The sequence below is a fragment of the Hoplias malabaricus genome, chromosome 15 (genome assembly GCF_029633855.1).
Source record: "Hoplias malabaricus isolate fHopMal1 chromosome 15, fHopMal1.hap1, whole genome shotgun sequence".
In the NCBI taxonomy this organism is placed as follows: domain Eukaryota; kingdom Metazoa; phylum Chordata; class Actinopteri; order Characiformes; family Erythrinidae; genus Hoplias; species Hoplias malabaricus.
Window position 1 is genome coordinate 16,315,264 of NC_089814.1, and position 21,277 is coordinate 16,336,540.

General features: G+C 41.2%; 1 protein-coding gene across 6 annotated transcripts in view; it reads right to left on the minus strand.

Annotated features, from left to right (window-relative positions):
* Positions 1–1,013: 1,013 nt before the first annotated feature.
* Positions 1,014–21,277, minus strand: part of ankhd1 (ankyrin repeat and KH domain containing 1) — a 35,251-nt gene continuing 14,987 nt past the window's right edge. Inside the window, exons 3-34 of one of the 6 annotated variants that reach the window (XM_066645422.1) lie at positions 20,493–20,649; positions 20,047–20,209; positions 19,665–19,812; positions 19,252–19,485; positions 19,027–19,121; positions 17,952–18,189; positions 17,185–17,376; positions 16,979–17,088; positions 16,801–16,888; positions 16,525–16,652; positions 15,745–15,888; positions 15,005–15,107; positions 13,464–14,393; positions 12,975–13,108; positions 12,370–12,481; positions 12,136–12,281; positions 11,828–11,970; positions 11,505–11,718; positions 11,179–11,354; positions 8,138–8,300; positions 7,846–7,941; positions 7,627–7,743; positions 7,232–7,397; positions 6,627–7,128; positions 6,164–6,319; positions 4,973–5,122; positions 3,234–4,858; positions 2,934–3,095; positions 2,478–2,732; positions 2,179–2,354; positions 1,778–1,942; positions 1,014–1,595 (exon numbers count right to left, since the gene is read on the minus strand). In XM_066645422.1, coding sequence (XP_066501519.1) covers positions 1,536–1,595; positions 1,778–1,942; positions 2,179–2,354; positions 2,478–2,732; positions 2,934–3,095; positions 3,234–4,858; positions 4,973–5,122; positions 6,164–6,319; positions 6,627–7,128; positions 7,232–7,397; positions 7,627–7,743; positions 7,846–7,941; positions 8,138–8,300; positions 11,179–11,354; positions 11,505–11,718; positions 11,828–11,970; positions 12,136–12,281; positions 12,370–12,481; positions 12,975–13,108; positions 13,464–14,393; positions 15,005–15,107; positions 15,745–15,888; positions 16,525–16,652; positions 16,801–16,888; positions 16,979–17,088; positions 17,185–17,376; positions 17,952–18,189; positions 19,027–19,121; positions 19,252–19,485; positions 19,665–19,812; positions 20,047–20,209; positions 20,493–20,649 — 7,448 coding nt within the window. In that variant the 3' untranslated portion in view covers positions 1,014–1,535. Of the gene's footprint in view, positions 1,596–1,777; positions 1,943–2,178; positions 2,355–2,477; positions 2,733–2,921; positions 3,096–3,233; positions 4,859–4,972; positions 5,123–6,163; positions 6,320–6,626; positions 7,129–7,231; positions 7,398–7,626; positions 7,744–7,845; positions 7,942–8,137; positions 8,301–11,178; positions 11,355–11,504; positions 11,719–11,827; positions 11,971–12,135; positions 12,282–12,369; positions 12,482–12,974; positions 13,109–13,463; positions 14,394–15,004; positions 15,108–15,744; positions 15,889–16,524; positions 16,653–16,800; positions 16,889–16,978; positions 17,089–17,184; positions 17,377–17,951; positions 18,190–19,026; positions 19,122–19,251; positions 19,486–19,664; positions 19,813–20,046; positions 20,210–20,492; positions 20,650–21,277 lie in introns of all 6 variants that reach the window. The other 5 variants (XM_066645425.1, XM_066645424.1, XM_066645420.1 and 2 more) reach the window with 5 other exon arrangements.

A 21,277-nucleotide genomic window follows, 5' to 3' on the forward strand; every position in this document is an offset into this window, starting at 1 on the left:
TCTAGAAACCTCTAGGGCCCCACACAATGACAGCAAAAGACAAATCTGGAAAATGCACAGCAAATGTGTTTTTCTCCCTCTCTCATCTTAGGCAAGGAGTAAGGATTGGCTTTATTTTATATTTATTTATTTATGTATTTTTTTAATGGACTATTAGTTCATCCTACTTTGATTAGATTAGATTCAACTTTGTCATTGTGCAGAGTACAAGTACAGGGCCAATGAAATGTAGTTAGCATCTAACCAGAAGTGCAATATATAACATTATTTACATAAAGTGCAGTTGTGATTATTTACATATTATGTAAATAATAATTAATATTATACTTCATCCTACTTTGCATAAACAATGGACTGTCTGAGTATTCTTGGGCCAGGAATCTATTTCTGAATCCTGTACATTAACTTTCAGACCACAAATAATTGTATTGTTTTAATATTAGCAGCTCTTCACTCGTTAAAGTAGCTTCTTTGCATGTGAAAGGGAACTTTATAGTTTTCTGAAAATAGACCTACTGTGCACCTGAAAACTACTGAAAATTTCAGCATGCATGCATACACACATTGTTTGTAACATTTCGTTTTCTATCATTTTTATATGTCAAGTGAATCCGATTCTTTTTTCACTTATTACCTGTTACAATAATAAGGGAAAAACCCTAATTGATTTCCTGCAAGTTACTAAAATAGATAAAACAAAAGTGACTAGACATCCTGGAAAATAGCCAGGTACTCTGTATGTACTAATGCCTCCATTTCAGCCTTACACTCCATTTCTCTCAAATGGATCAATGCCATTGTTTTTAGAGCTTTTAAAGAAGACATGACAGTTGGACTTTACAGTGAACACATGAAACTGCACCCAGTCTGCACAAGACGGATATCACATCACCTTTACATTCAGCTGGCAGTCTAGAGCTTGTCTAAACAGCCAGTTCAGATAAAGATGAAGGCTACAGTCTCCCAACCTCAGTTTCCCTTAAGGCATGACAACATTTGTATACATTTCCAACTTTTTATTGAATATTAAGGTAAATATTTCACATTAATACAGGCTACATAAAGTAGAGCCACTATACGACATGAAATTTACTCTCATTTTAACCCTTTTTTCAGTATGTAAACAATTATACATGTATTTACCACTCTAAAAGGTCTGATTTCTCTCTTTATGTAATCATCTAGTTCTTGGCCAAGTATAAATAGCGCACTGTCCTATGGAGCCCTGCAGACCAAGAACACTTTATGTGGGGTTTAAATGTCAAAATGGCTATACTACTTAGAGAATGTATCCTGTTGAACAGGCAAATGATTTTGTTCATAGACAGTGGTAAACACGTTAAAGCCCACACTGGATTCTTTCTTTTTAGTTAGGCACATCAAAAGGTGTCCGGCTCACGAATTTCATCTCATCTTACCTTTTATTTTTAAGGGGACACTTCTAGGTTAACATTTTGGTAATTATGTAATTATCTTGTTCTTTAACGTGTATTTCTTGTTACTGCTCCTATGCCTCTCAGTCTATAGATGTGTGTTTAATTGACATGATTCAAATGCACATTCCCCACATGCGGGGCCCAAGTCCCAGGCCAGACCTGAAAAGACAAGATTTCAATAGTTAGACCCAGATCAACTGACAATTACTGGTCTATATATTTATGCCAGTACCGACAGTGGCCATTTAAAAGCTAAAAAAACAAACTGACAGAGCAACAGCTCTGAGGCTCATGCTTTTATAGTTTATCAGTTCCAAGACAAGGCTGCTGTGAACCTGTACCTGTTGTGCATCTGAATTCTCAGCAGAGTTGGGGACAACTTTCAGGATGGGATTCCAGGCAGGGTCAGTGGTGTGAAGCCCATTGTACATGGGGCCTCCAGGACCTTCAGCCATCTGAGGATGAGGAGGGATCATAGTACCACCATACATTGACATCGGTAACCCCTAAACAGTGTACACACAACACAAAAATTAAATACTTAATTATAAATATGCAAAAGAAAAACAAAGTCATTAACAAACCACAGGAACAGCTGAATAATAGTGACTTCAATTTAAAAAAAAAACTCCATAGATGTATTTTTGTGGATGGACAAATGTAAGCATTATACAGGGACTTTACAGCTTAAGGGTGCTTTTCCCAGAGTATGGGCTCTCGCTGTCTAATATAGCATTCAAACCTTGGGGAAATCCATGAAGTTAGTGGGCATGGGCTGGTGAAAAGTGTTGGAAGGAGCCACGATTCCTGTGTCATCTCGCTCCATAGCCTGATGTTGGGAGAAGGCTGACTGTTCCTGCAGCTGCTGGTGCATCATAGGCCCTCCCATTAGGGGCTGAGACCAGCCTGACATCGCTTCTGTGGACAGATGAAATGGGGGGGGGGGGATACATTTTAAAATGTGTTTAACACAACCAAATCTAAATGTATACATATTCTAAAACAAGAATGTTCAACACTTTTCCTGCTAATTTCACTCACCAGAGGCACTGCCTACTCCAAATGACCAAATGCCACCCTGTCCAACTGATGGTGCGTAGCTGGGGGGCAGCATTGTGTGGTTAACAGAGCCTGTCTGCCGAATGCGAGCTAGGCGCTCAGTGCCAATGGGTGGGGGCACTTTGCGGTCCTGCTGGCTGGAGCTGCTGGGCTTAGCCTGGATCAAAGCAGGTGTCACTGTGGACGTGCACAAAGGGGACGAAGCTCCGGATGAAACGGAGGGCACAGGAGACTCACCTAAATATGACATGATAAAATTACCCGCATGCACACGCTCAATATTAAATAAAGAAATATTTTGTAATATACATATATTTTGTAACATACATACACACACGTTATTAAAAACAATTAAAATATAAAAACAAAAAAAGGTGTGTGTTTCAGGTTTAAAAAAATAGAAGGAATATCAAAAAGATTATTTACTTATTCTCGTACAGGTGGTAGTGGCGCTCCAAGGATGAGGGGAGAAGTGCTGACGGCTAAAAGAAGGTGTTCCAACAGGTGCTGTACCTGGCAGGAACACAGGGCTGGCAGACATGCTTGTGGCAAAGTTGGAAGAGGAGATGGAATTGCCCGTGGGATCCATTGGGTGCATTCCTAATAAATCATGAGACTCTAATTCAAATAGACATCATAACTGTTTTATAATGATTCAAAAAATTAGTTTGGATGACAGCTAGATTTTCTGGCTGCAAGACTGTTCATTAGACTGCACATGAAGTTTCTGCAACTTACCAATTGGGCTAGGCACTATTCTCTGTGAGGCATAGCGATATCCCGGTGCTTTGGAGCCATCTGGTGGGGCTTCCATCTGTCCCATTCCTCCCATGTAGGCAGGTGGGGCACTGTAGGACTGTTCTGCTGGAGTGCGTGTAGGAAGATGACATGCGCCCCACACTTGATTGTTGCCCACCTGGTTGCTATCGAAAATGCTGCTCAGGTGATTGAAAAGAGCAGTGGGGCCAAAATTGGGAGGCAGCTGAGCTTTTCCACCGTGGGCATGTATCTGGGAGCCATTCATCATGCTCATCGGAGAGGGCATCTGCAGGGATGGGGGTGGCATGCTGGCAGTTGCCAGACTGGGTTGTGGAGGCTGCTGCTGTTTGAGAGGCTCCTGTGTTGCCCCAGGGGGCACAAACTGCTGCTCTTGTAGAGGGGCTCCAGTTGCCATGGGGTAATAGGGGCCTGGGGGCTGCATTCTTGGTGACACCCCAGGGGCAGCTGGCGTAGCGAAGTGAGGTAAGGTGCTGCTGGTATTTGTGAGTGTGGTGCTGCCGCAGGTAGGTTGTGCAGGGCGTGAGACTGGCAGAGTGGTGCCTGGTTGAGCTGTGGCAGAGGAGCTAGGCTCTGTGCTGGATGTGAAGTGTAGGGGCAGCTGCTGTCTGCCTTCTGGCTGCATGGACAGCGTAGCCTGTGACGAGGGAGACGCAGGGAAGTGCACGGGTGCAGATGGGCCGTCGCACGAGGCACCTGAAACAGGAACTGCCAGGTCTGTCGGCTTCTCTTTAGTTGGCGTGACAGTGTCAGCAGGCTCTGGTTTGGGGGGTGGGGGATGCTGTGTAGGTGGAGCAATTGGGGCAGGAGGAGGTGGAGGCGTTGTGGAAGCGGTGGGAGCACAGCTGATGGGAACAGGTGGGGCCTGTGCAGAAGAACTGCTGGCAGTGGTGGGAATGGCTTGGGAAGCACCAGACTTGAGTTCAGCAGAGAAGAGTTGTTTTCTGACTGATGTGGGTGTGGGCGTGTTAGAGGACACTGTGTTTGTAGGAGAGGCAGTGGTGCCAGGGATGACAGCAGCAGTTGATGCTTGGGAAGGGTGTTCGGCTGTAGCAGGGGTAGAGTTAGAAGGGCGTGGGGCAGTGCTGCCAGTGTGTTTAGGTGAGCTATTAGCACTGCCTGGGCTTACAGGACGCACAGGGAACGGGCCCCACGTGTTGGGTGAGGGTGAGAAGGTGCCACCAAACTGTGCCATGGGCAGACGTGGGTGACGGATTTGGTGCATGGTCTGAGCAGCAAGCAGAGCCAGCTGGGGGTGCGTATAGGCCAATGGAGGCAAAGAGACAAAAGGGGGTCTGACACCAGGTGCCATGTTCTTGCCCATTTTGCTAGCCTGCTGAGCAGCGGAGTTGGAGGACGACTGGAAGGACACACTGGAGGAGGGCACAACTGACGGCAAGCCTTTTGAGGTTGCTGCAGTGGTGCTGGTGGCTCCTGTGGATGTGGTGTAGGTGGAGCCAATTTTTGTGTTGGTACCAGGCTGACGAATGTGGTTGCGAGGAATCAGGTCTTCTAGCTCTTTGGCAGGGTCCTGGATCAGTGCATTGATCAACTGGACTGCATGCCGTGTAGATTCTGTACCACCTCTGAAAAATCAAGTCGATAAAACATAATTAATTTTAATATTCACATTAGTCCAGTATCTCAGAAAATTAGAATGTCAAGTGTGTGTGTCAAGTAAAAAAAATTTTTTTTTTCACCTGATGGTGATCATTCTCTCGCCATTCTTGTCCTTCTGTTTGTCAACGTCTATGTGTGCACCTGTCACATCTTGAATGGCTGTGATATTGCAGCCACCTCTGCCCATGATCCGAGATACCACAGACGCAGGGACTGAGAGCTTCTTTGACCTAAAGAAAGCATATGACATTTTTCCAGTGATCATAATGTAACATTATAAGGAAGGAGAGAACATATTTGGGAATCACCACAAAAGAATGTTCACCCAGCATTTTTTACTTTAAATAAAATTATATAACATTATTTTAACTAAAATAAATAAATAACAAAAAAAGTCACTTTTTTAATAACTGAACATTCCTTCATGGAAAATGAAGTCACCATGTACTTAAAATGACTAAAAATCATTTGCAGTTAAAACAGACTGCTTACAAACATTAAACAAAATAGTTTGCTTTGGATACTTATACAAAAGCTCCCACAGAAGAGACATGTCATTGGAAACAAAGGAGAAATTATAAAGCTCCTTCAAGTCCAGAACTGTGTGCTGGTTGTTCCCAGTCAGCAAGTTCAAACAAAAGGGGAATATCATAAAAAGCCAGAAACCAAAGAAAGGGTAATTCATAGAAAAATATTAAAGCCTCAGGATAGAAAACACAGCAATATGCCTTGAAAATAAAATGAAAAAATAAATAAATAAATAAAAACACCTGAACAAGTACAGAGTCTTTGAACCACCCTTATGGGACAGTTTCTAAATGTGAATGAGTACCAAGTTGTCAGCCAGTTCTAGGAGATGTTTCACATCTAAACACAAACAAGTGGATAAAGGAGTCGATGACTGTGACAGAATAGTAAGCAACTGGGTAAATGATATATGATTCACTTCATATATTCAGCACTAACACCTAAGCAGAAAAATACGGGAGCCATTTCCCCATTTGAGGGGCTTGAGTGTGTGTTGAGAATGGTGTAAGATCAAATCGGATCCAGCTTCATATTTTTCATTAGTAAAGTCCATGCCTCAAAATAATTCAGGCAGCCATAAAAGCCCAAGGCGACAATTCCGTATTTATAGTTTTAAACTGTTCAGCTACTATATACTTTGTCTCTTACTTGTGCTTATTTATATTGCTACAAAGTAAACAGCAAGGTAAATGTACAAAACGTGGTGATCACACACCCGACCACACAGACTTTATGCTGCTCACCTTCGGACAACTTCTTTCCAACCTTCCTCTCTCTTCTGGCCCCGCTTAGGGCTGGTCAGGTTCATTTTGCTGTTGGGTGAGGTTACTGGCAGTGAAATGGTCTTGAGCGTAGAAGGAAGGGAACTGGAAGGCAGGTCACTAATGATGTCATGAGCTCTTTAAAAGAGAAAGAGTTACAGAATTAGACAGAAGACATGAAACTAGTGCAATAGCAATAAATGCCTATTGTAACACTTTTTACCAGCAGACACCATCAGCAACAGGGTTGCAATAGAGGCAAAGTAGTCATTTTATCATTTTAAATATTAGAGAAAGACTAATGTTAAATAATATTTGGGAATGTGAAAGCAACATTCAATTTTGGTTATTACTCACTGCAGCAGAGACAGAAGACTGTTTCTACTCTTATATTAAGTCATTTTGATCCCAAATGCCCAACCAATGGCAATTATTAAAAACTTACTTCTGTTGTGGTTTTGAAATGGAAACAGTGACTTTCTCCTCCCGAGAGGTGGGCAACATTATACCCTGCCTCTTTTCAATCAGAGGTTGAGGTTGGCTGGAACCTGTAGGAGCTGAGGATGAGGATGAGGAAGATGATGAGGAGGGCAGGTCAGCCAGTTCATGGCTTTTACTACCATTGCTGCTCTCACTGTTGCAGTCTGTACTGTCCCGGTTGTCCGAGTCACTACTGCCTCCTGGTGCCCCACCACCTCTGGGTTCACCATGGATCTTGTTTTTGTCAGCTTTCTGCTGTGCCAACGCAACCTGAGGGTCCTGAAGAATAATCGGTTCACTGGTTGAGTCCTTGGTCTTGTTCTTTTTATTTTTGCGGTTGGTACTGGGTGTGGTAGAAACATTGGCACGCTTCTTGCCAAAGACAATGGTGAAGGTGGTTGAAGTGGCGGAGATGCCAATAGTGGTGGTAGTAGTGGCACTCGGGGGCTCAATGGGAACATCCACCTCTGCAGAGGCAAATGGGAGGAGTAAGAAGTAGTGGCATTGACAGGTATGCGATGAGCAGTACAATATTAAAAGAATATGCATAAGTGTAGAAAAGGTACAGACCTTCAGCAGAGTCCTCCTTCTGGTCCTGTGTCTCAGAAAACACATCCTTCACTTTTGCCTCCTCCTCTTCTAGTTTTTTCTTCTGCTCCTCCTTCTTCTTCTTGCGTTTTTCTTTGCGCTTCTCTCTTTTTGCTGCCAGAGCCTGTTTTTTACTTTCTTCACGGGACTGTGGTGAAATAAAGGGACAAACACCAGTTTCACCAAAAGGAACAATTTTGTCAAGCTTAACCAAAGGTGTTCAATCATCAAATACGGAAAGGTTGCTATAACCACAAGTACAATTATCTAATGTATGCTTCAGTGGGTATGGTGACATTCAAAAACATGTTGCTAGACTAAAGGCTATAATTATTGGAAATAAAATTATAAGCACATTTTCTGAAGCTACAACGCACCTTCTCAAGATCAAGTTCCTTTAGCAGAATGCTGGCATTTTTATTAGCTTCAGCAGCCTGCTGGTCTTTGGCTTTGACAATGGTCTCCATACACTGATGACACTTCTTCAACACCTCCTTGGAGCACAGGACAGATTGGTTGAATATTTACACCAAAACATTCCAAACCACAGACTGAAATACTTAATTCATTAGGTTCAAAATAACATCAGTCCATACCTTGTCTGTGATGGTAGCAATATATCTCATGCACTCAATATCAGAGGGGAACTGATTCACCTCTTTCACAAGGTACTGGACTACTTTCACATGCCCCTAAAATGAGAGAGGGGAAGGAGAAAAACAAAAGAATAAGTGTGAGTCTAAGAACACAACTTCCCTTGTACAGTGACATACTAATTTCATTTTCATAACGGAATATGGATACTACTACTACTACTACACTGCTATGCCAATTAAAGTATACTTTTTAAAGAACACTAAAGACCATATAACCACACAATATGCTCACTTTACGGAATGCTGCCATGAGAGGTGTGATCTTGCGGTTGTCTGCTGCATCCACATCTGCTCCGGCTTGCACCAGTAGCTGCACTACATCAAAATGGCCCCCATTTGCAGCTAGCCATAGAGGAGTGTTCCCCTTTTTATTACGTACGTCGATGTGAGCCCCTCTGTAAGAAGATTGAAAGAACAATATGATTATTTTAAGCTTCCAATGTCTCTATAGTAATCAAATAGAACCTTTATGATGATCAGATTACTGACATTAGCTTAAGATTCTTTTGACAAAATCCCCACCCACCCCCACCAGATACAAGACATTTCAAATTGCAGCCTGTACATCTTTTGTCAAGTTAAATTGAATGTAAAGTAAATGAGTAACGAAACAAGGATAAATTTGCCTGACAGTTAGCCATATAGCTATCGCCATAGGCGTTTCTGGCATTACAAAAACAGGAAAGCCCAAAATACATATGCTTGTTATTGGAAGGTCTGGAGAAGCTTCGGTGCTTCATATCAATGTCTTTTAAAAAAAAAAAAAAACATTAGTTTTTAATTATGTGATTGTGTTATACAAAAAATATGGGAGGACAGGACTAATGCAGGCAGAAATGAAAAAAGGAGCACAAAGCGGCAGCAGTATTTTTCTTGTTCATTTTATTTAAAAAACATAAAAATACTATATGATCTACCAGCAAATACCAAAGACCGCCAAGAACATTTTGTTGATTTTAAGATGTATTTTAAGATTTATTTATTCAATGTAACACGTTAAACTAAAGCATGTGAAGTTTAAAGAGGCTATGCACAGCTATATGGAGTTCTATAAACATAGAAACGCCACAAAATGTCTCTCCACCACTTCCCTTTACACATCATCAGGCAAAGACACACACCCACATGAAAAAAGACAAATTCAGCAGTCCTCTCTCAGAAATATAATATATTATATAATAATGTTGACAAGTCCAAGGCGTCCTGCTGAACATGTGAATAGCGGAGTAACGTAACCAACACTGAGCCATGGCTCTGGTTTACACCATGGTGTTACACCAAACACATCCCCATAAACACACAAGCAGAGCATGTTCTTGTCTTATATCCTATTATTTATTTATATGAAACTTTTTAAATGACCCCCGTTCAGCTGCACTGGGCGATAACGCTGTGTGAGGCTCTGACCTCTGAGTTACTGAACCTCGTAACGCCAACAGACAAAGCCAAGGTTCGCGCTGAAGAACCTACTCTTTGGTTCCAGCAGGGAAGACATTTTTCTGGTTCATGAACCGTTTTGTGTCAGTGAAAAAGCGTTATATGAAATACGACTAGACTAACAGGTGAAATAACGTTCCCACACACACACAAACACATGCTCGTTTCAACATTCAGTCAGTCATAAGAAAATGCCTCTAGGTGCATGCTAGGACACCTGATCTTTGACAATTATACATTAAAGTCATTACAGAATTATCCTTACATGATGGTAATAACTGATGCATAAACAATATAAAATAATTCAGCTGGATGTGGTCAAGCTTAACATAACCCTGTCAAAAATATTCATTCATTCAGAATATTAAATTATGTTGGTGAAAAAGGGGGAGTGAGTTTTCATGAAATAACACGGCAATGATGCGGCTCAAGCACAAGCTGAAGGCGAATGCTGTAATTCATCACAGGCGTGCTGTTATTTTATGATAACACACAAACTCGTGTGTCCTATTGCTTTTATAGTTTTTAAGTTTGGGTAATAAACAGTGAAATATATAAACAGAGCTGTGAAAGTGGTGTCAGAAATGTTTATGAAATTAGTTAATCCTTCCTACAAATTATAGTTCCTCAACAAGTAGGTTGTTGCTACATCACAGTAATGAACTCTACTGCACTCACCACCCAGACTAGATCAGCCTTAGCTCACCACTACAGCATCACTAACCTGCCGAGTAAACTACCCAGACCCATAATCTGCTGAATAAACTACTCCAGATAAACTTTCTTCTGCCCAAGGGAGTCTTTATCTAGCCCACTGAGCTTGGTCGAGCTGCAACTATGTTCCCTTTGTAGTGCACCATAAGAGGTAACTAGCCATAATGCATTATACTTCTAATATAATAAATATCCATATTTTGTGCTTGGTTCTAAAAACGCACAGTCATGACTTACATGTAATATTAGTGCAATATGTAGGGAATGGGGAATGATTTGAGACGTCGTGAATGTGCAGCTTAAAAAAAATCACCAAGGACGGTAATAGCAACTGAATCTTCGATGGGCTCTCCATTGGTATCTGGTTTCTGTCTTTGTTTTTCTTGTTTTGTTTGCTTAACCTGGCTTCGTGTCATGTCATTAATTAACATCTTATTTTGTATTTGTGTTGAATTAAACTGACTTTTAGTGCCAGTCACTGCCATCAGTCTGCATTTATTTCAATTAAAATTTAAGAGTTAATCTTGTTAATAACAGTGATTGAGTATAATTGGTACGTGATTTTTATCAGTATTCGTGAAGTTGAAGTAAGTAGTAAACTGAAGTTTATGGGTGTGAAACATGAACTGAAGCTAATTTAGCAGTGAATAATTCATAAGCACAGCTGAGCTGCAGCGTAGAGAGTACTTAGCAACAGGGCTCAGCGGACTGATGGAGTGGTTGTGGAAAAAAAAAAAAACGTGCTGTTACCGCGAAATAAAGCATGCTTTTCAACCAATCAGAGTGCAAATCAAAGCAAATTGATTTAAATTACAGTTTTTACTATAAGTTCCTGCAAAAACTTGTCCAGTATTCTAAAAAAGTCTTTAAAGACAATGAATTTTGCAATCACTTTAAAAATAAACATTAAAAAAAAATTTATTTTAAATTAATAAACATTAATATAAAATGCTTTTCTTCATATATTAAAAGCTAGTACGCTTTTTGTGCCTTAGTTGTTCCACAGACTGTAGATAATAAATAAATGATAAATATTCAAATATATTATGGATATTCAAATGTGTAATAAACAATCCTTCATTAGGTGCTAGAACTGTACTTATTATTAGTACTATTAATTACCTGTTAATGAGGAGCTCACAGAACTTGTAGTGACCCTTGTCTGCAGCAATGGTTAGGGCAGTATCACGGGATGATGGAACAGGAGGGGCATTGACATCAGCACCTTTATCCAGCAGCACACGGCCTACTTCTGCATAGCCACCAGATGCAGCTTCCATAAGAGGTGTGAGTCCCGTCTAAAACATGCAATAAATGTCAAACATGGTTCAGTTTGGGAAATTTGTAGGTTCAAATAATGTCATTGAAATGTTTCTCAAAAAGCATACATTTTCTAGTGGAATAAAATGTGCTTCAAGTGACAACCAAATTCTTGAACAGCAACTGACCTTGGCACGGTGCTCTACATTAGCCTTGCGATCTAGCAACAGGCTGACAACTTCCGCTCTGCCTTGAAAACAAGCCAGTGTCAGTGCCGTGTTGCGATTGGTCTCAATCTGAGCATTGATGTCAGAACCCATGTCAAGCAGCAATTTCACTGCAGGCACGTGACCGTTCATGGCCGCTAGCATCAGAGGAGAGATGCCCAGCTTGCTGCCCGTCCTACAACAGTCAAAGAGACATACAGATAAAGAGACAAAGTATGATAAAAGCAATTTCTAAGAGAGAATACGGAAATTAGGTTGTATATGAAATGGCTAAATAATCTAACCTAGAGTTAATTTCAGCTCCAGCATTGAGCAGGATCTTGATGATATTAACATAGCCTCCTGAAGCAGCTAGGCTAAGTGGAGTATAGTCAGACACGTTACGGTGCTCCTTGTTAGCGCCACGGAGCAACAGAAGTTCCACCACCTGTGAAGTAGAGCCAGACATTAGAGGGGGGGGGAGGAGGAGGGGAAAAAAAAAAAAAAAAAAGGCCAAAAACAAACCACCTACACCACATACTATTGTTATTTTATGGTTTTGTGTAGGGCAGAACCTGCAACTTAGAAGAAATTACTGGCTTTGTAAACCAACCTCTTGCCTGCCACCCGAACATGCCAGTGAAAGAGGGGTGTCTTTGGTCCTCTCGGACTGAGCTTCAATATCTCCTCCTTTGTCCAGGAGGATCTCAACAACACCAACATGACCGGCAGTAGCAGCCAGGATAAGAGGGGTGAACCCTATGGACAAACGGGATGGGGAAAAAAAATGTTGGCACATTTTGCTTTGTCACAAGAGGGTATAGGAGTGTCTCAAGTGGACCCTTACCTTTTTTGTCCCGGTGCTCTATGTTGGCCCCACGTGCAATGAGCACCGACACTAGCTCCTCATGGCCGCCTGCACAGGCCAGAGTAAGTGCCGTATCATGATTGCTCTCCGTCTAAGGGAGGTGAGAAGTAAAATTAAAATGAGTGCCATGGACAGAACATTTAATTTCAATATGCCAGTCCTCATTTTAATATACAACACTGAAAAAAATTTAGACACCCACTTGTGAAGTGTTCAACTGCACAGGTAGCTTTTATAATCTCCATAGAGAAGTGAATAGATTAGGACAATCTAAAGAAGCTGCATTATGCCTTGTGTCAACTACAGGATCATAAATCTCAAAAATCCCTGAAAGACTTTGGGAAGATGGAATGCAACTAAGAGAGGGATCCAGATTTAATGATCCAATATCTGCACCTCATTAATGCATTTGGGCTGAACACAATCAAATTCTCAAAGCAGGATTCTACCTTGTTACATCAGCCAAAAAGAGACAAACTCTCATTATTAATTTGAGAAGAAAAGCTAGCTGCACAAGCAGGTGTCTACAAAACTTTACTTTCATGTTCCTGCACCATTAGTCTTTTAACAGAAACAAAGCTTACATGTGCATCAATGTCTACGGAGGGATAGAGCGGGAGCATGGATGGTGGAGAGACAGTATTGATGGGCGTCTGTGTTGTGGGCTGAGGTATAGGTGAGGTTGTAGTGTTCAACATAGGCACTCTGCTGCTCACAGCTGCAGATAGGGAGGAAAATTCCATATTGAATATAAAGTATTGAGATTTTTTACAAATGTGTTTATACAAATAATCATATATAAATTTCAAACTCTGAATCCACCTTGATTAGATTTACAAAAATATATAGATATGCATATCTGTAAGGTCAAACATGATGTAACTAATAAGATATACATTTTACTGCAGTAGCCCAGCACTGACTTTCTGATCTCAAGTGAGTTTGAAATATTTGCCAAATCAGAACATCTGTCTCATATGACAATATTTAAGTAATTATCTGCTGACTGTGATACAATTGAAAAATGCATGCCTAAAACAAATGTCTTCTCTTTGATATTTAAAAGAATCTACCGTTCAGTTCACCTGCCATGATGTCGTCCAGCGTGTCTGTGAGCGTCTGTGCAGGCGTGGCCACCATGAGGCCGTCGGGCGCTTGGGCGAGAAGACCAGGCCCCAGGCCTGACAGGTGCTGTCCCAACATCACCCTCTGCAGGTCTGGACTACTGCTGCCTGGATAGTCTGCACTGCCAAAGTCTGTGGACTGCTGTGCTGGGAGGGGCTGAATAGGGACAAAGCTGGTCTGCAAAGGGGGTGGTGTGGGACCCTGCAGGCCATGTGACTGAGGATGTGGCGGAGGCGGCAGCTGTGCTGACTTCTGATACAGGAGGGTGTCCACCTGCGGCAACTCTGTGTAGTCTCTGTCTTCTTCATCCTCATCATCTTCATCCTCCTCCTCCTCTTCCTCCTCCTCCTCTTCCTCGTCATCATCATCTTCATCATCATCCACAATTGTAGGTTGATGGTCCTCCTCATCGTGGTTGCCCTCACCATCAGTGCTGGAGCCCAGCTGTGTGGCCTGAAGAGGCAGGGGGGTGCCGGGCGCCTCCACCCCTGCCGCCTGGCCCGGCTCCTCCTTGATCCCCTTGGCTTCCATGTACTCTTTGGTGAACTGCTGCTGAGTCTTCAGCTGCAGCTGGCGCTCCACCTTCTGCAGCTCCTTCAGAATCTTCTTCTTCTTCTGGACCTGCTCCTCTCTACTCTTTTTCAACTCTTCGATCTTGTCTTTGGTGAGAGGCTCACCCTGGATGAGCTCAAGCGAGTGCAGTTGGGCCTTCTCAATTGCACTGATGCGCTGGCCAAGCTCGTTCAGCTTGCCTTCCGTCTCCTCCACGATGCACTCCAGCGGCTGGTATGGATGAAAAGGTGGCAGCAGGTCAGCATCAAGCCCCCCTGTGGCCACTGCATTGCCCTGCAGAGAGCTTAGCCTCTGTTTGGACATACCTGAAAAGCAGAAAATATCAGGTGATAAGAACCTACAGGTAGTTTTACACAATTAAACATTTAATGTATAATTTAGTTGCTTCAAAGTAATTGTCACTTTAGACTGAATCTTAAGCTGATAAATTGGTGTAAATTCTAACAGTTTTTCCTGTGCTAATATTGGCACATTTTTTTAAATGTTCCCCAGAAAATTTTAAAACATTATTCAGCAATATCATAAATAGGCTTGAGAAGGAATTAAGTGATTGAAAGACTTTGCAGGTCTGAGAGTACCTGTAGGATCTGTCCCATTGTGACAGATTTATTCATTATATGGAGTGACTTAATTGTAGCGGAGCCCTCAGGCAGCTTATAGTATTATTTACCAATACTTATAACTGCTAAATTTAGATCAGAATCAACTTACGTTGAACATACAAGGAATTTGTCCTGGTGAGTGCACACATGCATAAGATGTAACAAGCCAGACAGGCACAGACACTACAAACAAGTATTACACTAAGGCAATCCATAATACAGAATATATTTATAACAACAGAGGCACACTTGTCCATGTTTTGTAAAGTTATTGGTTTTGACAGAGTCTGGATGATCAGCAAATGATGCCTAACCTTTGTTTGTGACTGGTGGAGGTGTGGAGATAGTTGAGGGCACTCTGTCTGGCTCCTGTGGTGGTACCACCATGGCCAGGGCTTGGAATGGAACTCGAGGAGCCTGCGAATGTAGAGCACACACATTTCCGCATTACTTTCACATTTCCATTCAGCTCAATGAGGCTGATAAATACTACCATAGTTTTTTCTGAAAAAGGATGAGCCTGAGTGAATATTTAATTCACATTAATATTTTGCAGCAAGTCATAACATTTACATTTTAAAACAAAACAGACTGCAACTTTAACCAAGTTACAAAATGGATGCAGTTTTAAATTTTCTAATGTAATTTTATATAAATAGGGGCGGTTTAAGCTGACTAACAGTTATATAATCGTTAGCTGCTAGCAGCTTTGGTTCTAAACAAACAAAGCAGGATTCAGATTCTAAACATGTTTTGGTCATAGTGATTTCTCACTTATAATGGTCTATAAAAGTCTATGTTTGGACAACCACAGCAAAACAGCTGTGAATGCCTAAGTTGAATATGTTTCAAATGTGCATGGCAGACAGTGTGAACAAAGTATAGAATTTTGTCTGCATGGAATGAATAGACCGACTATTTGAAACAGAAATTAGCTGCCAATTGTTTTTTTTTCATCATAAATTTTAGCTGTTGCAACTTATGTGTAATGTTTGTATCTGTATGGCTGTATATTTATGTAATGGCATTATGGGAATGATATAACTCCACTTACCTGAGATGTGTCATGGGAGGGGGGCGTGAGCTGGGACAGGTCTGGTGCAGGGACTGATAAAATGTTGTTTGGATAATCTAGCAGGTAGGACACCACGTTTGTGTGACCACCCTTAGCAGCTTCAATCAGCATTGTGGAGCCATCCTGGAAGGACAACAGATACAATACTAATCAGCACCTGGTACAGACTGGTATAAAACTGCCTCATGTGTGTTCTTTCTGGTTTCTCTCCTTCCAATCAATCTGTTCCAGATTCAGATCTGCTGGAGTAACCGAACTATGAAAATATGTACATACGCTTTTCTATGCACTCAACCAAAAAAAACACCATTCATTTACTCTTCTCTGCACTCAATTAGCACTGAGCGATATGAGTGCAAACCAGTATCACGATAAAGCTGTATATTTTACCACGATTATAATCAATGAATGATTATTTTGTTTTGTATTTTTGTCCCTCGGTTTAGTGAAGGGACTTGTACTGTAAATATGCTTCAGTATTAAATATGGGATTTTTTTTTCCTAATGTTGCTGGGAGTTTGTTCTTCTCTTATTTTTTGAGCACTGTTTATATTGTGTGAGATTGTGCTTTGGTCACTGAAACTGTATTTATCCTCAGCATTTATATTTGACTTATTGTTCAGTGTCGTCTTAATTATAGTCAAAATATAGTCACAGCACGTCCAAACCACAGACTGTGTTTTTCTTTGGTACAAGCTGCTCAAGTCACTTTGTCTGCTTTGGCTTTAAATATTTTGAAACATTTATAGTTGAGCCCACCTTCAATCTGTGTGTAGGGTCTGCACCATGTGCCAGCAGCAGTTCCACCACAGCCAGGTGGCCTCCAGCACAGGCTAGAGACACCACAGTGTGATCATTGTTGGCTGTAGCTCGGTTAACATTAGCACCTGTTTAACACAAGAGCAATTAGAGAAAGATTAAACCAAAATATATTTTAATATATATATAAAAATAAATTAAGATGAAACGAAAGCATTAGGTATAGTTAAATTTGAAGCAAAAGTAAATTAGTATGAATCTGCAGTAGACGTGTACCTTTACTGATTAAAAACTGTACAGTGCAGAGGTGTCCTGCTCTGGCTGCTTTCATTAGTGGAGTTCTCCCACCCTCTGATTCATGTTCCTTAAAAGAAAAAAGTAAAATGAGTCAAAAACATTTGCTCAGACTGGACATGAAATTATATAAAATAAAATATATTAAAAAGGCACTAACCAGGTCAGCCCCAGCCAGAAGCAGCACATCCGCCACATCAGTATGTCCGTTTTCACATGCATACGTCAGTGCTGTGTCTCCTGTGGCTGTGGTGGCATGGACATTAGCTCCTGAAGGAGGTACGGAAACGACAGGAGTGACCCTTAGACCCAATTAGTAGAACAGCGAGTTACATATTCAAAACAAATATCACCAAGAACTCTCACCATTATTGAGCAGATACTTGACCAGCTCCAAGTGCCCTTCTTGCGCTGCCTCCATTAGAGGAGTAGAGCAGCCAAGCTCAATGTCTGCCCCAGCTTTAATAAGGAAGTCTGCTACCTCCAAGAAGCCACCACAGCATGCCAGAGTCAGCGCAGTCTCTTGCGTCTCTTCTGTCTGTGCGTTGATGTTGGCACCTAAGTACAACACACCAATGTTAACTTCACATAACACACCTAAAATTACTGGAACATTACCAGTGCTTACCAACCCACTATAAGAAATATCAACAAGTGAAAAAGGAGGAAAGAAAAAAGCTTTTGTTCACTTGCTTCTCACTGCTGTGCACTACTTTAAAGTGAGCAGTGGCTCATTATCATTTCAACAGGTGCTAAATCCAGTTGTTCTCAAAAAGTCACACTACTAGCATAGTTCCAATGAACTGACATTATTGGTGAAAATCTGTTCTTATTGACATTAAAAAAAAAAATAAGGGTTTATTTTTTGAATATTCTTGTAAATAAATAAAATAACTGATTCCACACATAAAAGCAAGCAACCGACTAATAAAGAAATATACTTTTTACAGGCACCGTAGAACATTATGTGGAACACATGAAACATTAACATACTTTTCATGTGATACTCATTTAAGGAGATATAAAATATAAGAATATGGAGAACCTACATTGTGGTCTGCAAATAAAAATGATTTCTGAAATAATATGGAAATATTAGGTAATATTAAGTCAGAATATGAAGGCCATTATACCTTGTGCCAACAGCAAAGCTACCATCTCCTCGTGGCCTTCTCGTGCAGCCTCCATGAGAGGTGTGTAGCCCTCATCATTGACCTCCTCCAAGTTGGCCCCTCTCTCAATAAGCAAAGATGCCAGCTCTACATGACCTCCGCAAGCAGCCAAGGTCAGTGGAGATTCAAATGAATCTGCTGGCATATTCACCTGTGCGCCGCTGTCCAACAGCAACCGTGCAACTTCTACATGCCCATCCTACACAGAGGGCAATACACAGAGAGCTCATAACTCACATTCCAAAGAAATCATCAGTATCCACTGACATCTCTTTGGTACATAAAGGATATAAAACAGTGGTTTTGACTCGACTGTAATTTGTGTCTTCATAAGCATATTTGTGGCACTGCTTAATAATGAATGGAAAACTGACAGTTAAGATGTCAACTACACACAATTCCAAGCAGATGACGATCAGATTTATTCCACTTTTACCAGTGTGTGCAAAAATATATAGCATACAAAATAATATAAATGGGTGAAGACCAAACAATATTAAGAAATATTTAAGTGAAGGCCAGATTTGATATCATCACAAGTACACAAGTGTGTTGTGAAGAACTATGGCTCACAACCAGAGTGAGAACTTAAAGATGAAACAAGAAAGAAAAGAACTGCATTGAATTGTCTAAATCCAGTTTTTCAGATTATGTTTGCATGTAGCATAAATCTGTAATGCGAAACATCATAAAAATACATTACCTCTATCCTATAAAATTATTTCAGTAGTACATTTTTATACAACAGCATAACATTTGGACAGCTGGTAAAAGGTTACCAACAACATCTTACCACCACTATAATGACACAGCCAAAAACAGTGAAGAAAACTGTAAGCTACAGCACTATACACTGTTCTGCTAGCTAACTAAGGTGTGGAATTGCTTGTTTATTCTATGCTCTAAAATAATTTGGGGGAATTTTAAAGAAAGCTTTTCTCTAGAGGCATGTTCTTGTTACAGGGTCACATGTGGCTGTGAAAGACCAGTCTGATTGCATAATTAAAAATAAAGAAAGAAAGAATTGCAATCCCACCATGCAGGCTTCCATTAGGGCTGTGTGCATCTCATCTGTCTTGTGCTCCTGGTCAGCCCCTGCTTCCAAGAGAAACCTCACCATATCCAAGTGCCCTGTATCAAAACAAAAAGACTGAATCTGAGCCTTTATTTCATTTGTTTTTTTTAACATCAAACATATACATAAGCATGTGTACAGCAAAGAATGTGGTGTTTAATCTACAATGGCTGTTATAGCACACACCTTTATAGCAAGCCAACGTGAGCGCACTTTCTTTAAACTCGTTGGAGTGTGTGTTAATCCCCGCGCCATATTCCAGAAGGACACGTGCCACTTCTACATGGCCCGCACTGGCTGCCTCCATCAGAGGCGTGTGGCCATTCTCATTGTGATCCTCTATGTTGGCTCCTTCCTTCAGCAGAACTTTGACCACATCAAGGAAGCCTCCTGCACATGCATACGTGAGCGCAGTGTTACCTAGGAAGTGGAAAGAAAGAAGGAAGAAAACAATGTGAACATCATAAAACCTGGAGCCTTTACTGCAAAGCCCACAGCACATGTTCTTTAAGGTAAATTGCCTAAAAGAAAAGAGCAGATGATGTGAAAACATCACTCCCTTAGCCAGGCAAGTTCAGTCTAAAAGCTTGTGACTGCACCTGTAGAGGACTGTGCGTTGACATCTGCTCCGTGCATTAGAAGCAATCTGACGATATCTACATAACCACCACTGGCAGCAGCCATTAGGGGTGTAATGTCTCCTTTGATGCCTCTGTCCTCTACATTAGCATGCATGGCGAGTAAGACCTAGAAAAGCAAATAAAAACAGAAGAAAAAAAATCATTAATAAAAAAATATTCAGATAAAACTTTAATTATCCTGAAGGAAATTGCCATCAGCATACTAACAATAAATATAAATGAGCATAATATGATCAAGTACACACAAAAGGTCTTTTGAAGTCAGAATGCAGTGTGTGTGAGATTGTGTGTGTGTGTGCGTGTGTGCATGCAAGTAATAAAGTCAGTGTGTGCACCCTACCTGTGCGAGCTCATAGTACCCAGCAGAGCAGGCCAAACACAGCAGGCTCTCTCCTTCTTCTGTGTGCTCATTGACGCTGCGGCCTTCGTCTAGCAGTTTCCTCACCGCGTTCACATCTCCATCGGAGCAGGCCTCAGCCAGGCTACGGCTAAAAATAACCAGACTGCTACAATTACTGCGACTGTGCAGGCGAAACTAAGCTAGCTACACTGACTGGACCCTCCAAGAGTCAGAGAAGCCTTCACAGATTTTGATATAGAACAAACTGACCTGCACTGTACTAAAATATAACACATTATTAGCATGGCTTGTCAGTAGCTCACCAAGTATAACTTTAGACCACACATGAAACAGGTCTATATAATAAAGTGTAAGAGAAACTTGATGAACAAAAACTAGAGGAATATATTAAAACATGAAGTGGACATGTTGGAGAAGATGCCTACTTGTCTGCCTGGCTGGCGTTGAGTGTGTTTTCTGCCCTCATGCGAGTGAGGGCGGCAGCAGCCTCATCCAGTGCACAGCTTACGGATGACGTCAGACGGCGGAGCACCTCAGGATCTGCGAAGGCTTTGCCATCGGCAGTGGAAAGTTTACCAATGCCTGCAGCATCCAGTCACACACCAGCAATACACAGCATCCAAGGCCAAAGGCATCCGCAGTTAGTGCAGGCCCAAGTCACACAAACAACACGCACAAAAAAGACACTCTGGTTAGTTCAATCCATGCGGCACAGTGTAATGCATTGTTTCTTTTTGAACTCCAAAATATTAGTTCAATATAAACAGATACAGATAAGTCTGACTACCTAAAGCTCTTAGATTTGAAACTTGTGCAGCTCCCTTTAATATACCCATTACTCATTTGTCATCTTAAGTACATTAATAAATGTGTTCTAACTCTAATTATAGCTGTAGTACAGTTCATGTATGTCAGTAATGTATGTCTAGAACAGACAGCCCTTTCTGCAGGGACTTGGGCAGTATAACGGTAAAACCATATAGAGCATATTTAAAAATGTGGATGGTATCTCAAAATGATGGCTGTATTTATGACGTGCTTGTGTTGTGTCAATGTCTTTAAGAACACAGCTAAAAAGTTAATTCATGTGCATTTAAGAGTGCCACAGTGGGGCTCTGTGCGATCTCACTGACTGGTGATGTCATACAGAAAACTGGTGGAGAATAAAAAACAAGCCCAATAGCCCACCTCTTTTGTGTAGTGCCATGTT